Source organism: Aquarana catesbeiana, linkage group LG03 (genome assembly GCF_042186555.1).
Source record: "Aquarana catesbeiana isolate 2022-GZ linkage group LG03, ASM4218655v1, whole genome shotgun sequence".
Lineage (NCBI taxonomy): Eukaryota > Metazoa > Chordata > Amphibia > Anura > Ranidae > Aquarana > Aquarana catesbeiana.
The window spans coordinates 299,768,520-299,787,156 of NC_133326.1; the positions used below are offsets into that span (position 1 = coordinate 299,768,520).

The 18,637-nt window shown below is 45.3% G+C and overlaps 1 protein-coding gene across 3 annotated transcripts in view; it reads left to right on the forward strand.

The window, feature by feature from the left end:
• LIN7A (lin-7 homolog A, crumbs cell polarity complex component) overlaps positions 1–18,637 on the forward strand; it is a 166,368-nt gene that overhangs the window by 123,865 nt on the left and 23,866 nt on the right. For all 3 annotated transcript variants that reach the window (XM_073620246.1, XM_073620245.1, XM_073620244.1), the window contains exon 3: positions 34–105. In XM_073620246.1, coding sequence (XP_073476347.1) covers positions 34–105 — 72 coding nt within the window. The remainder of the gene's footprint in view (positions 1–33; positions 106–18,637) is intronic.

An 18,637-nucleotide genomic window follows, 5' to 3' on the forward strand; every position in this document is an offset into this window, starting at 1 on the left:
ATTTTTATATTCTTTTTCTGTTTCCTGTTTCAGGTTTACCAGTATATGCATGAAACTATTCCTATAAATGGCTGTCCAGAATTCCGCGCTCGGGCCACAGCAAAGGTAAGATACTAAGCTCATTGTAATTGTTATTAACATAATGGCTAATTAAATATCCAAACTGTTTTTATTCAAAGCCCGGCAATATCATATTTGTATGCTTTTCAAGACCTGGATCCACACCATCAACTACTCCAATTAATGAAATAACTTGATTTCATATCACAGTCATCAAACTAAAAAAAATCATTATATACCATTAAATAATTTAACTAATTTTTAGGTAAAATAGATAATGTAGCATGAGGCGAAACAGGCTTAACTGTTGAAAATCTATTGTAAAAGATTGATTTTAGCACTCAAGTTACAGAGTCTAATATAGGCTATCTTTAGTTCATCCACACACAAAATGTATAGTGAGATCCAAGAAAATATAATTATTATTTGATCAAAAATAAGGGGATGAGAACAAATTTAAATTATTATCATTCAGATAAGTATGATAAGTTGGCAAGGCTTCTTGTGGACCCTTTTGAATCCAACCATAATCACCACCTGCCATGGATTTGGTGGGTCATGTGTGTTAGCACAGTAAGACCCCTTTCACAATGGAGACATTTTTCAGACGCTAAAGGGCTAAAAATAGCACCTGTAAAGCGCCTGAAAAACGCCTCCCCTGCAGCCCCAGTGTGAGAGCCTGAGTGCTTTCACACTGGAGTGGTGCACTTGCGGGACGCTAGAAAAAGTCCTGCAAGCAGCATCTTTGAGGCGGTGGAGGACACAGCTCCTAAACCGCCCCTGCCCATTGAAATAAATGGGCAGCACTTTGGCAGCGGCTCTACACGGGCGGTATTAACCCCTTCTTCGGCCGCTAGCGGGGGTTAAAAGCTCCCCGCTAGTGGCCAAAAAGCGCTGCTAAAATTATAGTAAATCGTCGCTAAAATGATGGTAAAGCGCTGCTAAAACGATGGTAAAGTGCTGCTAAATCAATGGTAAATCCTCACTTAAACTTGCATCGCTTTACTGCTAGGGCAGAGCGATGCCAGTGTGAAAGGGGTCTTAGGGGAAAGTTCTCAGTGTTGTGCAGAAGTGTCTGATTTTCACAGGAGCACCCAATAGTGGTGATGGAAGATCCTGCAAAACAACTCCTATTGTCTGACACCTCAGAATTTCCTGGCTAGGGATAACTAGCAATTCATACCGGACCAAGCGACATACCAAATAGGGAGAGTCGTAGTCACATCAGGCCAAAGCTGGTGGCAGACAAGCCAAATTAAAGAATCAGACAAATAGTCAGACTGTCTCAAGCCAAAACATACGATGGGATAACTGAGAAAAGTGAGTTGTCAAAAAGCAAGCCAATTTCAAACAAAGAGCTGAAGGCGCAGTAGGGGGATGAATCACAGGTACTTTTTTTTAGACACTTAGGCATTGTAGTGAGCCAGACCTAAAGTGGACCTGTACTCAAAAAATTAAAGATTGTAAAGTTATACAGAAGATCTAGAAATGTTTGTTGTTCCTAAGTAAAAAAAAAAACAACATTTTGTCCACAATTCCTGCAAATCTGTGCACTTTCTGTGCATAGGCACTCCAGTACCCTTTAAGTTGAATATCTGTATATATGCAGCATAAGTTTCTAAGGCACTGTATACCTGAGACTGCTTATTTCACAAGATGTGGCATGAGATGTGGTGATTAGGGATGGGCCGAACACCCCCCAGTTCGGTTCGCACCAGAACATACCGAACAGGCAAAAAATTTGGCAGAACACACGAACACTGTTCATGTTCGTGCCCCGTAGACTTTAATAATCAAAAGTGTTCATTTTAAAGGCTTATATGCAAGTTATTGTCATAAAAAGTGTTTGGGGACCTGGGTCCTGTGCCAGGGGACATGTATCAATGCAAACATTTTTTTTAAAAAAGGCCGTTTTTTCAGGTGCAGTGATTTTTTTAATGCTTAAAGTAAGACAATAAAAATGAAATATTCCTTTAAATATTGTGCCTGGGGGGTGTCCTTAGTATGCCTGTAAAGTGGCACATTTTTCCCGTGTTTAGAACAGTACCACAGCAAAATGACATTTCTAAAGGAAAAAAAGTAATTTAAAACTGATGGCGGCTGTAATGAATTGTCGGGTCTCGGCAATATAGATAAAACTCATTGAAAAAAAGAGCATGGGCCCCCCCAGTCCATTACTAGGCCCTTTGGGTCTGGTATGAATATTAAGGGGAACCCCGAACCAAAATTTAAAAAAAAATTGCATGGAGGTCCCCCTAAAATCCATACCAGGCTCTGTGGGTCTGATATGGAAATTAAGGGGAACCCGGTACCAAATAAAAAAAAAAAAACGGCGTAGGGCCCCCCAAAATCCATACCAGACCCTTATCTGAGCACGCAACCTGGCATGCAGCAGGAAAAAAGGGGGGATGAGAGAGCGCCCCCCTCCTGAACCGTACCAGGCCACATGCCTTCAACATGGGGAGGGTGCTTTGGGGTAGCCCCCCAAAGCACCTTGTCCCCATGTTGATGAGGACAAGGGCCTCATCCCCACAACCCTTGCCCGGTGGTTGTGGGGGTCTGCGGGCAGGGGGGCTTATCGGAATCTGGAAGCCTCCTTTAACAAGGGGACCCCCAGATCCCGGCCTCCCCCCCGTGTGAAATGGCAACAGGGTACAAGCACCCCTACCATTTCACAAAAAAAGTGTCAATATGTTAAAAAGGACAAGACACAGCTTGGGGGCAAGTCCTTTATTTAAAAATAAAGTACAAAAATGTCCCACGATGTCCATTCATCTTCTTCTGCAAGCTGCAACAGACCGAAAAAGAAGAAAAAATCCGCAACCGACCCGCCTCTATGGGAGGCTCCCAGCATGTGACGCTTCTTCGCTGATGGCAGTTCTTATATGACTGAGGGTGGGGCCACTCGGTGACATGCCTGGGTGACCCCGCCCCCTCTGATGCCACGGGGACTTCCCTATGGCTTTCCAGTGGCATCAGAGGGGGGTGGGGTCATCCAGATATGTCACCGGGTGGCCCCATCCCCTCTGATGCAACGGGAAAGCCATAGGGAAGTCCCCGTGGAAGGGGGCTTCCAGATTCCGATAAGCCCCCCAACCGCAGACCCCCACAACCACCGGGCAAGGGTCATGGGGATGAGGCCCTTGTCCCCATCAACATGGGGACAAGGTGCTTTAGGGGGCTACCCCAAGGCACCCTCCCCATATTGAGGGCATGTGGCCTGGTACGGTTCAGGAGGGGGGGCACTCTCTCATCCCCCTTCTTTTCCTGTGGCCTGCTAGGTTGCGTGCTTGGATAAGGGTTTGGTATGGATTTTGGGGGACCCCTATGCCATTTTTTTTTTATTTGGCGCAGGGTTTCGCTTAATTTCCATATCAGTCCCGAAGGGCCTGGTATGGACTTTAGGGGGACCCCCACGCAATTTTTTTTAAAATTTTGGTTCAGGGTTCCCCTTAATATTCATACCAGACCCAAAGGGCCTGGTAATGGACTGGGGGGGAACCCATGCTCTTTTTTTAAAATTAGTTTTATCTATATTGCCGAGACCCGACAATTCATTACAGCCGCGATCAGTTTTAAATTACTTTTTTTCCTTTAGAAATGTCATTTTGCTGTGGTACTGTTCTAAACACGGGAAAAGTGCGCCACTCTACAGGCATACTATAGACACCCCCCAGGCAGGAGATTTAAAGGAATATTTCATTTTTATTGTTCACTTTAAGCATTAAAAAAATCACTGCTCCCGAAAAAACGTCCGTTTTTAAAAAAAAAATTTGCATTGATACATGTCCCCTGGGGCAGGACCCGGGTCCCCAAACACTTTTTATGACAATAACTTGCATATAAGCCTTTAAAATGAACACTTTTGATTTTTCATGTTAGTGTTCCATTGACTTTAACAGTGTTCCGAATTTTCCCTCAAACACCGCATATTGTTCAGTGTTCGCAGAACATCCGAACAGCCAAAGTTCAGCCCGAACTTATGCTCCGACTGAACTGTTCGCCCATCCCTAGTGGTGATGCCACCACTGTGCTGCTCATTGTTCTCCTTGCTGGAAGGAAAGCTGCAATTCCTTCTGTGAATCTATACTTTCTGAACTTTTCCTGCTGTTTGATTATTGCTCCATCAGTCAACAGGAAAATAAAAGTTAGACATACAAGGGATAACTCTGTTATCCCTGATTAAAACTGTCCTGCTGCTGGCCAATTTTACACTACTGTATCCCCTTCAGTATCTTACTTCTTGCAGCAAACCACCAGCCTGCGATCTTTGTCTCTAGTAAATTGGGGCCTAACATTGCTCATTAAAATTGTCCTGTTGCTGGGCAATTTTTAATTTCTGCATTATCTACAGTCTCTTAAAGTATAATTAAAGGCAAAACTTTTTTTTTCTTAGTTTTGGATAGAGTGCAGAGGGATAAGAACGCTTGTCAGTTTTTATTGCTGTCTGTGCCCCCATTAACCACATGCCAACCAGCCGCCGCAGTTGTACTTTGGAAGAATGGCACGGCTGGACGAAACAATGTTATGTAACATTGCTTCGCCCTGTGGCCACTAGGGGGCACCTTGCAGCTGTAAACACACAGTTTCCGGTTCTCTGAGGGGAGAACAGACAGATCGTCTGTTCATACAGAGTATGAACAGCGATCTGTTATTTTCCCTGCACAGTCCCCATACCACTTCAGTTAGAACCCAAACTAGGACACACTTAACCCCTTCACTGCCCCCCTAGTGTTAATACCTTCACTGACAATGATTTCTACAGTAATCAATGCATTTTTTAATCGCACTGATCGCTGTATTAATGCCAATGGTCCCAAAAATGTGTCAAAATTGTGCCTTGTGTCCGCCATAATGTCGCAGTCAAGATAAAAATCACAGATCGCCGCCATTACTAGTAAAAAAAAAAAAATTATTATAAAAATGCTATAAATCTATCCCCTATTTTGTAGACACTATAACTTCTGCGCAAACCAATCAGTATAAGCTTATTGCGATTTTTTTTTTTTTACCAAAAATATGTAGAAGAATACATTTCGGCCTAAACTGAGGAAAAAAATGTTTTTATATATTTTTGGGGGATATTTATTGTAGCAAAAAGTAAAAAATAATGCGTTTTTTTCAAAATTGCCACTTTTTTGTTTATATCGCAAAAAAAAAAAAAAAAAACACAGAGGTGATCAAATACCACCAAAAGAAAGCTCTATTTGTGGGAAAAAAAGGACCTCAACTTTGTTCGGGTGCAACGTCGTACGACCGCGCAATTGTCAGATAGATTGACGCAGTGCCGAATCGCAAAAAGTGCTCTGGTCAGGAAGGGGGTAAAAATCTTCCTCCGGGGCTGAAACGGTTAAGGAGAGTCACCTTCTCTATTTGTCCTGTTTACTATTACTATTAAAAGTGAAAGTAAAAAAAAAATCCACATTTTGGGTTGTCCCTAGAAAAGTAATAGAGGGGAAGTCTTAGGTCCCAATGGGGACACTAGTTCTGGTGACCTCAGGGACTTCATCTCACTTCTTGTTTGGCTATGGGACAGTAAGTAAAGGGAAATCTCCGCAATGGGACACGGAGAAAAAAAATCTGACAGGGGTTATAATCCTTCCTTGCTATAACCTTCCTTCAGTTGCTATAACCCTTAAGAGCCCTTGCACACTGGGGCGGGGGGCGGCGTCGCTAGAGGGGCGGTTTTACCCCCCGCTAGCGGCCGAGAAAGGGTTAAATACCACCGCAAAGCGCCTCTGCAGAGGCGCTTTGCCGGCGGTATAGCCGCGCCGTCCCATTGATTTCAATGGGCAGGAGTGGTAAAGGAGCGGTATACACACCGCTCCTTCACCACTCCGAAGATGCTGCTGGCAGGACTTTTTTTACCGTCCTGCCAGCGCATCGCTCCAGTGTGCAAGCCCTCGGGGCTTGCACACTGGAATGAAAGCAGCGGCACTTTCGGGGCGGTTTGCAGGCGCTATTATTAGCGCAATAGCGCCTGCAAACCGCCCCAGTGTGCAAGGGCTCTTAAGGATAGTAATGAGAAGCAATTGGGTAAACATGCTTAACTAATTTAGACCTTATTGTATGTTATTCAGATAAAATACAAATTATGCAAATCCGAAAAACTCCTCACCAGATGATATCAACAAATGTATCAATATAAATATAAATAAATACATAGTCGCATAAAGTGTAATTATTTAAAACAAAAATCTAAAATTGTTATGTTAACCTTATAAAGTGCAAGCAATAAATATGTGTATTAGTCTATTCATCACTAGAAATAAGTATTAATCCAAATTCCTCAATGACGAAAAAGTTCATCAATAAAGAAAGTTCAACGTGCAAAAGAATGTGCAAAAAAAAGTCTTCTTTTTATAACTTTTAATTACCATATAGAAAAAAGTGCAAAAAGCGCTTGAATCATATAGTGCAATAGATTTGTGCAATAAGAAATGAAAAGGTTATGCACCCAGTGTCCTCCACCATCACCCAAAAAAAATTATATTATAAAAAAACTTGTGGTAGCAAACACAGTCCAATCAAGATCCTATAGACACCCAATCAAGATCTGATGAAATTATTCCCAATCTGCATTCGCATACTCTAATGTGGGATTCCACTTGACACCAATTTGGATCAATCACCTCAATGTTCCATAGCATTCATCATAAAGGAAGAGAGGAAGGAAGCCACACCGCATAAAACCATAAACAATTTATTATGAAAGCAGTGAAAATACACTTTCAATCTGTTGTGTAATTCCTGACTAGGGATGAGCCGAACCACCAGAACCTGCAAACGGACCGAAAATTCGCACGAACGTTAGAACCCCATTGATGTCTATGGGACTCGAAAGTTCGAAATCAAAAGTGCTAATTTTAAAGGCTAATTTGCATGGTATGGGACATGTATCAATGCAAAAAAAACTTTTAAAAACTGACGTTTTTTCGGGAGCAGTGATTTTAATGATGCTTAAAGTAAAAAAAAAAAAAGTGAAATATTCCTTTAAATATTGTACCTGGGGGGTGTCTATAGTATGCCTGTAAAGTGGCCTTTGCTTCCCGTGCTAAGAACAGTCACACAATGTCATTTTTAAAGGAAAAAAAGTCCTTTAAAACTGCTTGCGGTTAAATGTAATGTCGGGTCCTGGCAATATGGATGAAAATCAGTGAGACAAATGGCATGGGTACCCCCCAGTCCATTAGCAGGCCCTTTGGGTCTTGTATGGATATTAAGGGGAACCCCGCACCCAAATTAAAAAAGGAAACAGCAGTATACAGGCTCTGTACTCTGAACAGCAGTATACAGGCGGTGCAAACAAGACAGGGACTGTAGGTTTGTTGTTAAGTAGAATCTGTTTGTAATTTTGAACTGGTACATTTTGAACGTGTTTAGCTCCAGCCAAAAAATCTATTTTAAGCTTTTTGGAAAACATAGGGAAGGGTTATCACCCCTGTGACATTTGTTTTGCTGCCTGTGCTCCTCTTCAGAAGATTTCACCTCACTTTTTGTCCCAATGACAAATGTTTTTTGAAAATTTGGGTTTTTTTGTGAAACAAGGATTGGTGATAAAGCATCAGTGGAAAGGAGAAATGTTTTTCCCATATTAACTCTTACAGGAGAGAATTTCCCTTCCTAGGGGAAGATTTCATCTCACTTCCTGTTGTCTCCTTCTGTTTGCAAGTAGGAGTCGTTTGTAAGTTGGATGTTTGGAAGTAGGGGCCTGCCCGATATACTCAGCAGAAATTTGGGCCTTAGGTGTTGTTGTGGCCACAACACTGTAAGCCCTCACAGGGCCTTGCTGTGAAATATTAGATAAAGAATTGTAATTACATGCCCCTGTTGAACAGGGGCTGAAAAATTGGGCCTTCGGCACTGGTGCTGGTGCCACAACACTGCAACCCCTCACAGATACTCTAGTTGGAACGCAGGAACGAGCCCTGCTGCAAAGTATTGCATCAAAAATTGTAATTACACGCCCCTGTTAGACAGGGGCTGAAAAATTGGGCCTTAGGCACTGGTGCTGGTGCCACAACACTGCAACCCCTCACAGATACTCTAGTTGGAACGCAGGAATAAGCCCTGCTGCAAAGTATTGCATCAAAAATTGTAATTACACGCCCCTGTTAAACAGAGGTTGAAAAATTGGGCCTTAGGCACTGGTGGCGGCGCCCAGAACCAAAAATGTTCTTACAAGCTATCAGCGTGATCATTGAGGAGGAAGAGGATAATTACTCAGGGTAGTCACTCAGCATCAGCATAGGCAGTCTTTAAAGGGATATGAGATTTAAAAAAAAAATTATTCGGTTACATCAGCATCAGGTGCTTGGTAGCTGGTGGTGATCCAAGACTGATTCATTTTTATGAAGGTCAGTCGATCGACCGAGTCGGTGGACAGACGCACCCTGTGATCGGTTACAAAGCCTCCAGCAGCACTGAATGTGCGTTCCGAAAGAACGCTGGATGCAGGACAGGCCAGTAGCTCAACTGCATACTGTGCAAGCTCTGGCCAGTGATCCATCCTCAAGACCCAGTAACCCAGAGGATTTTTGGTGGGAAAGGTGTCCAAGTCAGATCTTGCCCCTAGGTATTCCTGCACCATGTAAAACAGACGCTGGCGATGGTTACTGGAACCGATCATACCTTGGGGCTGCGGACTAAAAAATCGGCCAGACGGCCACCTTCGGCCACCTTCTCCACAGCTCCTTCTTTGACTGACCGAAGCCTCAGCAACACGTTCTCCAAAAACAGGTGTTTGTAACCTCCCAGTCTCTGGGAACGCATTCCACAGACCTTTCTGCAAGGCCTCCCGAAGATGTTTCATCCTCTGCTCCCTCTGCAATGGCAAGATAAGGTCTGCAACCTTACCCGTGTAACGTGGATCAAGGAGGGTTGCCAGCCAGTATTGGTCCTTCTCCTTGATACCACGAATACGAGGATCCTTACACAGGCTTTGCAGGATCAGGGAGGCCATGCAGCGTAGGTTTGCTGAGGCATCCGGTCCGGAGTCCTCTGGGTAACTAAGGATGACATGGTCCGCAGCCACCTCCTCCCAGCCACGTACAAGTCCATGTGTTTCTTGGGACTGATCCCTTAAAACTGCTGCTGATGCCGAGTGCCAGGCTCCACCTCCATACTGACACAATCCTCCTCCTCCTCCTCGTCCTCTTCCTGTGTGATCGGCGGGCACGCAGGAACACTGTCTGGATAAAGGGGGCCTTGAGAGCTAAGGAAGTCCTCCTCTTCCTGCCTCTGTTCTGCCTCAAGTGCCCTGTCCATTATTCCATGCAGCGTGTGCTCCAACAGGTGGACAAGGGGGACAGTGTCACTGATGCATGCACTGTCACTGCTCACCATCCTTGTGGACTCCTCAAATGGTGACAGGACAGTGCATGCATCCCTGATCATGGCCCACTGATGTGGGGATAAAAAAAAAAAAATCCCCTGACCCTGTCCTGGTGCCATAGTCGCACAGGTACTCATTGATGGCCCTCTGCTGCATGTGCAGCCACTGCAGCATGGCCAACGTTGAGTTCCACCTGGTGGGCATGTCACAGATTAGGCGGTTCTTGGGCAGGTTAAACTTCTTTTGGAGGTCTGCCAGCCGAGCACTGGCATTATATGACCGGCGGAAATGCACACAGACTTACCTGGCCTGCCTCAGGACATCCTGTAAGCCCAGGTACCTGCCCAAGAACCGCTGCACCACCAAGTTAAGGACGTGAGCCAAACAGGGCACATGGGTCATTTGTCCCTGTCGGAGGGCAGAGAGGAGGTTGGTGCCATTGTCGCAAGCCACCATTCCTGCCTTAAGTTGCCGTGGCATCAACCACCTCTGAACCTGCCCCTGCAGAGCTGACAGAACCTCTGCCCCAGTGTGGCTCCTGTCCCCCAAGCACACCAGCTCAAGCACCGCATGGCATCTTTTGGCCTGCATACTTGCATAGCCCCTTGAACGGCTACGGAGCAACGCTGGTTCCGTGGACAAAGCACAGGAAGAGGCCCTGGAGGAAGAAGAAGAGGAGGGGGTGGAGGAGAGAAGTGTGTCACAATCATTAGTAGTGGCATTTTGTAGACGTGGTGGCGGAACAACCTCCAACACTACTGCACCTTGTCCTGCATCCTTCCCAGCTGCCAGCAGAGTCACCCAATGTGCTGTGAAACTTACGTAATGTCCCTGTCCATGCCTGCTGGACCGTGAGTCAGCGGTAATATGCACCTTACCGCTGACTGCCCTGTCCAGCGAGGCATGGACATTGCCTTCCACATGCCGGTAGAGAGCCGGAATCGCCTTCCATGAGAAAAAGTGGCGTTTGGGTACCTGTCACTGAGGAACCGCACATTCCATAAACTCACGGAAGGGGGCAGAGTCTACCAACAGAACAGGCAGCAGTTGAAGTGCTAGTAATTTTGCCAAGCTAGCATTCAACCGCTGGGCATGTGAATGGCTGGGAGCGAACTTCTTTCGGCGGTGCAGCAGCTGGGGCAGGGAAATTTGCCTGGTACAATCTGACGTCGGTGTACCGATAGCAGATTGCCCACAAGTACTTGGCTGTGACGCACCTAATTCTACTCCTTCATTCCTCTCAGTGCAGGTCTCAGAGAGGACTGAAGGCATAGTGGGGTTGGAGATCTCAGCTGATGAGGAGCAAGGAGAAGTCCTCTTTATTCTTTGGTGTGGGTCTTTTAGATACGCTTGCCAACGAATTGTATGGCAGGTCAACATATGTCTGGTCAAGCATGTGGTGCCCAAGCGGGAGATGTTTTGGCCATGCGAGATACGCTTGAGACATATGTTGCAAATAGCAGCGGTGCGATCTGATGCACTGATCTCAAAAATGGCCCACACCAAAGAACTTTTGGAATAACACGCAGAGACAGCAGCGCCCTGCACATGCGGAGCTTTGGGGTGTGATGCAGTCAGTGTGCTGCCCTTAGGCTGGCCCCTGAAGGGCATCCTCCCTCGTTGGTGATGTGCCTCCTCCCTCTCCTCCTCTCTCCTATCAGGCACCCACATTGACTCAGTGACCTCATCATCCCCTCCCTCCTCATCACTGGAGCAAACTTGGCAGTATGCTGCAGCAGGGGGAGCATGACTGCCAGATTGCTGTCCTTTATAGGCACCCCCTCTGTCCGTGCTCACGTTACTGCCTTCATCTAGCTCAGTATCATCATCAGAGCCTTCTAAACGCTGGGCATCCTCCTGGAGCATGTACCCAACACTGTGGTCAAACAGTTCGAGGGACTCCTCAGGAGGACATGGTGGGGCTAGGGAAGGAGTCACTGATGCCATTGAGCCGAGGGAAGAGGCCGTGTTGGCAGCTGCTTTGCCAGACAAAGTACCCTGAGCATGGGTGAGAGAGGATGAAGAGGATGAGGACGGCTTGGTCATCCACTCGACCAAGTCTTCCACATGTTGCGGCTCATCACGGCCAGCTGCCGAAAAAAAGGCCAAGCGTGTCCCACGGCCACGTGCTGAAGAGGATGCACCGTCTCCACAACCAGAACTGTTGCCTCTAGACACAGAGCCTGCTTGCCCTCTTTTATTGGCTTGTGACTGTCTGCCTCTCCTTGTTGGCCTTCCAGACATACTAATGGATTGTAGCTGCACTAAGCTGGGATATATATATATATATATATATATATATATATATATATATACTGATACTGCAGCTAGCAAAATCAACTGCCTGCCTGTAGTATGAGAACACCACCAATCTTCTACAGGTAGCTTTAGCTGAACACTATGCAGAGCTCGCAAAAAACTAACTTGTAGCTTATTTAGCTGCCTGCGGTAGTGATAGGATCAGGAAAACACCACCAACCTTCTACAGGTACTTTAGGTGAACACTGTGCAGAGCTCGCAAAAAAAACTAACTTGTAGCTTATTTAGCTGCCTGCGGTAGTGATAGAATCAGAAAAACACCACCAACCTTCTACAGGTAGCTTTAGCTGAACACTGTGCAGAACTCACAAAAAAATAACTTGTAGCTTATTTAGCTGCCTGCGGTAGTAATAGGATCAGGAAAACACCACCAACCTTCTACATGTAGCTTTAGCTGAACACTGTGCAGAGGTCACAAAAAACTAACTTGTAGTTTTAGCTGAACACTGTGAGGAGGACGCACTACACTAACTTGAAGCTTTAGCTGAACACTGTGAGGAGGACGCACTACACTAACTTGTAGCTTTAGGTGAACACTGTGCAGAGGTCGCACTACACTAAGTTGTAGTTTTAGCTGAACACTGTGAGGAGGACGCACTACACTAACTTGTAGCTTTAGCTGAACACTGTGCAGAGCTCGCAAAAAACTAACTTGTAGCTTATTTAGCTGCCTGCGGTAGTGATAGGATCAGGAAAACACCACCAATCTTCTACAGGTAGCTTTAGCTGAACACTGTGCAGAGCTCACAAAAAACTAACTTGTAGTTTTAGCTGAACACTGTGAGGAGGATGCACTACACTAACTTGTAGCTTTAGCTGAACACTGTCCAGAGGACGCACTACACTAACTTGTAGCTTTAGCTGAACACTGTGCAGAGGTCGCACTACACTAACTTGTAGTTTTAGCTGAACACTGTGAGGAGGACGCACTACACTACATTGTAGCTTTAGCTGAACACTGTGAGGAGGACGCACTACCCTAACTTGTAGCTTTAGCTGAACACTGTGCAGAGGTCACACTAAATTAACTTGTAGCTTTAGCTGAACACTGAGGAGGACGCACTACACTAACTTGTAGCTTTAGCTGAACACTGTGCAGAGCTCGCAAAAAACTAACTTGTAGCTTATTTAGCTGCCTGCGGTAGTGATAGGATCAGGAAAACACCACCAACCTTCTACAGGAAGCTTTAGGTGAACACTGTGCAGAGCTCGCAAAAAAATAACTTGTAGCTTATTTAGCTGCCTGTGGTAGTGATAGGATCAGGAAAACACCACCAACCTTCTACAGGTAGCTTTAGCTGAACACTGTGCAGAGCTCACAAAAAACTAACTTGTAGTTTTAGCTGAACACTGTGAGGAGGATGCACTACACTAACTTGTAGTTTTAGCTAAACACTGTGAGGAGGAAGCACTACACTAACTTGTAGCTTTAGCTGAACACTGTGAGGAGGACGCACTACACTAACTTGTAGTTTTAGCTGAACACTGTGAGGAGGACGCACTACCCTAACTTGTAGCTTTAGCTGAACACTGTGCAGAGGTCACACTAAACTAACTTGTAGCTTTAGCTGAACACTGAGGAGGACGCACTACACTAACTTGTAGCTTTAGCTGAACACTGTGAGGAGGACACACTACACTAACTTGTAGCTTTAGCTGAACACTGTGAGGAGGACGCACTACACTAACTTGTAGCTTTAGCTGAACACTGTGCAGAGGTCGCACTACACTAACTTGTAGTTTTAGCTGAACACTGTGAGGAGGACGCACTACACTAACTTGTAGCTTTAGCTGGACACTGTGAGGAGGACGCACTACCCTAACTTGTAGCTTTAGCTGAACACTGTGAGGAGGACACACTACACTAACTTGTAGCTTTAGCTGAACACTGTGAGGAGGACACACTACACTAACTTGTAGCTTTAGCTGAACACTGTGAGGAGGACGCACTACACTAACTTGTAGCTTTAGCTGAACACTGTGCAGAGGTCGCACTACACTAACTTGTAGTTTTAGCTGAACACTGTGAGGATGACGCACTACACTAACTTGTAGCTTTAGCTGGACACTGTGAGGAGGACGCACTACCCTAACTTGTAGCTTTAGCTGAACACTGTGCAGAGGTCACACTAAACTAACTTGTAGCTTTAGCTGAACACTGTGAGGAGGACGCACTACACTAACTTGTAGCTTTAGCTGAACACTGTGCAGAGGTATCACTACACTAACTTGTAGTTTTAGCTGAACACTGTCCAGAGGACGCACTATACTAACTTGTAGCTTTAGCTGAACACTGTGCAGAGGTCGCACTACACTAACTTGTAGTTTTAGCTGAACACTGGAGGAGGATGCACTACACTAACTTGTAGCTTTAGCTGAACACTGTGAGGAGGACGCACTACCCTAACTTGTAGCTTTAGCTGAACACTGTGCAGAGGTCACACTAAACTAACTTGTAGCATTAGCTGAACACTGAAGAGGACGCACTACACTAACTTGTAGCTTTAGCTGAACACTGTGCAGAGGTCGCACTACACTAACTTGTAGTTTTAGCTGAACACTGGGAGGAGGATGCACTACACTAACTTGTAGCTTTAGCTGAACACTGTGAGGAGGACGCACTACCCTAACTTGTAGCTTTAGCTGAACACTGTGCAGAGGTCACACTAAACTAACTTGTAGCATTAGCTGAACACTTAAGAGGACGCACTACACTAACTTGTAGCTTTAGCTGAACACTGTGAGGAGGACGCACTACACTAACTTGTAGTTTTAGCTGAACACTGTGAGGAGGACGCACTACACTAACTTTTAGCTTTAGCTGAACACTGTTCAGAGGACGCACTAGACTAAGTTGTAGCTTTAGCTGAACACTGTGCAGAGGTCGCACTACACTAACTTGTAGTTTTAGCTGAACACTGTGAGGAGGACGCACTACACTAACTTGTAGCTTTAGCTGGACACTGTGAGGAGGACGCACTACCCTAACTTGTAGCTTTAGCTGAACACTGTGCAGAGGTCACACTAAACTAACTTGTAGCTTTAGCTGAACACTGTGAGGAGGACGCACTACACTAACTTGTAGCTTTAGCTGAACACTGTGCAGAGGTCGCACTACACTAACTTGTAGTTTTAGCTGAACACTGTCCAGAGGACGCACTATACTAACTTGTAGCTTTAGCTGAACACTGTGCAGAGGTCGCACTACACTAACTTGTAGTTTTAGCTGAACACTGTGAGGAGGATGCACTACACTAACTTGTAGCTTTAGCTGAACACTGTGAGGAGGACGCACTACCCTAACTTGTAGCTTTAGCTGAACACTGTGCAGAGGTCACACTAAACTAACTTGTAGCATTAGCTGAACACTGAGGAGGACGCACTACACTAACTTGTAGCTTTAGCTGAACACTGTGAGGAGGACGCACTACACTAACTTGTAGTTTTAGCTGAACACTGTGAGGAGGACGCACTACACTAACTTTTAGCTTTAGCTGAACACTGTGAGGAGGACGCACTACACTAAGTTGTAGTTTTAGCTGAACACTGTGAGGAGGACGCACTACACTAACTTGTAGCTTTAGCTGAACACTGTGCAGAGCTCGCAAAAAACTAACTTGTAGCTTATTTAGCTGCCTGCGGTAGTGATAGGATCAGGAAAACACCACCAACCTTCTACAGGTAGCTTTAGGTGAACACTGTGCAGAGCTCGCACTACACTAACTTGTAGTTTTAGCTGAACACTGTGCAGAGCTCGCAAAAAACTAACTTGTAGCTTATTTAGCTGCCTGCGGTAGTGATAGGATCAGGAAAACACCACCAACCTTCTACAGGTAGCTTTAGCTGAACACTGTGCAGAGGTATCACTACACTAACTTGTAGTTTTAGCTGAACACTGTCCAGAGGACGCACTATACTAACTTGTAGCTTTAGCTGAACACTGTGCAGAGGTCGCACTACACTAACTTGTAGTTTTAGCTGAACACTGGAGGAGGATGCACTACACTAACTTGTAGCTTTAGCTGAACACTGTGAGGAGGACGCACTACCCTAACTTGTAGCTTTAGCTGAACACTGTGCAGAGGTCACACTAAACTAACTTGTAGCATTAGCTGAACACTGAAGAGGACGCACTACACTAACTTGTAGCTTTAGCTGAACACTGTGCAGAGGTCGCACTACACTAACTTGTAGTTTTAGCTGAACACTGGGAGGAGGATGCACTACACTAACTTGTAGCTTTAGCTGAACACTGTGAGGAGGACGCACTACCCTAACTTGTAGCTTTAGCTGAACACTGTGCAGAGGTCACACTAAACTAACTTGTAGCATTAGCTGAACACTTAAGAGGACGCACTACACTAACTTGTAGCTTTAGCTGAACACTGTGAGGAGGACGCACTACACTAACTTGTAGTTTTAGCTGAACACTGTGAGGAGGACGCACTACACTAACTTTTAGCTTTAGCTGAACACTGTTCAGAGGACGCACTAGACTAAGTTGTAGCTTTAGCTGAACACTGTGCAGAGGTCGCACTACACTAACTTGTAGTTTTAGCTGAACACTGTGAGGAGGACGCACTACACTAACTTGTAGCTTTAGCTGGACACTGTGAGGAGGACGCACTACCCTAACTTGTAGCTTTAGCTGAACACTGTGCAGAGGTCACACTAAACTAACTTGTAGCTTTAGCTGAACACTGTGAGGAGGACGCACTACACTAACTTGTAGCTTTAGCTGAACACTGTGCAGAGGTCGCACTACACTAACTTGTAGTTTTAGCTGAACACTGTCCAGAGGACGCACTATACTAACTTGTAGCTTTAGCTGAACACTGTGCAGAGGTCGCACTACACTAACTTGTAGTTTTAGCTGAACACTGTGAGGAGGATGCACTACACTAACTTGTAGCTTTAGCTGAACACTGTGAGGAGGACGCACTACCCTAACTTGTAGCTTTAGCTGAACACTGTGCAGAGGTCACACTAAACTAACTTGTAGCATTAGCTGAACACTGAGGAGGACGCACTACACTAACTTGTAGCTTTAGCTGAACACTGTGAGGAGGACGCACTACACTAACTTGTAGTTTTAGCTGAACACTGTGAGGAGGACGCACTACACTAACTTTTAGCTTTAGCTGAACACTGTGAGGAGGACGCACTACACTAAGTTGTAGTTTTAGCTGAACACTGTGAGGAGGACGCACTACACTAACTTGTAGCTTTAGCTGAACACTGTGCAGAGCTCGCAAAAAACTAACTTGTAGCTTATTTAGCTGCCTGCGGTAGTGATAGGATCAGGAAAACACCACCAACCTTCTACAGGTAGCTTTAGGTGAACACTGTGCAGAGCTCGCACTACACTAACTTGTAGTTTTAGCTGAACACTGTGCAGAGCTCGCAAAAAACTAACTTGTAGCTTATTTAGCTGCCTGCGGTAGTGATAGGATCAGGAAAACACCACCAACCTTCTACAGGTAGCTTTAGCTGAACACTGTGCAGAGCTCACAAGAAACTAACTTGTAGTTTTAGCTGAACACTGTGAGGAGGATGCACTACACTAACATGTAGCTTTAGCTGAACACTGTCCAGAGGACACACTACACTAACTTGTAGCTTTAGCTGAACACTGTGCAGAGGTTGCACTACACTAACTTGTAGTTTTAGCTGAACACTGTGAGGAGGACACACTACACTAACTTGTAGCTTTAGCTGAACACTGTGCAGAGGTTGCACTACCCTAACTTGTAGCTTTAGCTGAACACTGTGCAGAGGTCACGCTAAACTAACTTGTAGCTTTAGCTGAACACTGAGGAGGATGCACTACACTAACTTGTAGCTTTAGCTGAACACTGTGAGGAGGACACACTACACTAACTTGTAGTTTTAGCTGAACACTGTGAGGAGGACGCACTACACTAACTTTTAGCTTTAGCTGAACACTGTTCAGAGGACGCACTAGACTAAGTTGTAGCTTTAGCTGAACACTGTGCAGAGGTCGCACTACACTAACTTGTAGTTTTAGCTGAACACTGTGAGGAGGGCGCACTACACTAACTTGTAGCTTTAGCTGGACACTGTGAGGAGGACGCACTACCCTAACTTGTAGCTTTAGCTGAACACTGTGCAGAGGTCACACTAAACTAACTTGTAGCTTTAGCTGAACACTGTGAGGAGGACGCACTACACTAACTTGTAGCTTTAGCTGAACACTGTGCAGAGGTCGCACTACACTAACTTGTAGTTTTAGCTGAACACTGTCCAGAGGACGCACTATACTAACTTGTAGCTTTAGCTGAACACTGTGCAGAGGTCGCACTACACTAACTTGTAGTTTTAGCTGAACACTGTGAGGAGGATGCACTACACTAACTTGTAGCTTTAGCTGAACACTGTGAGGAGGACGCACTACCCTAACTTGTAGCTTTAGCTGAACACTGTGCAGAGGTCACACTAAACTAACTTGTAGCATTAGCTGAACACTGAGGAGGACGCACTACACTAACTTGTAGCTTTAGCTGAACACTGTGAGGAGGACGCACTACACTAACTTGTAGTTTTAGCTGAACACTGTGAGGAGGACGCACTACACTAACTTTTAGCTTTAGCTGAACACTGTGAGGAGGACGCACTACACTAAGTTGTAGTTTTAGCTGAACACTGTGAGGAGGACGCACTACACTAACTTGTAGCTTTAGCTGAACACTGTGCAGAGCTCGCAAAAAACTAACTTGTAGCTTATTTAGCTGCCTGCGGTAGTGATAGGATCAGGAAAACACCACCAACCTTCTACAGGTAGCTTTAGGTGAACACTGTGCAGAGCTCGCACTACACTAACTTGTAGTTTTAGCTGAACACTGTGCAGAGCTCGCAAAAAACTAACTTGTAGCTTATTTAGCTGCCTGTGGTAGTGATAGGATC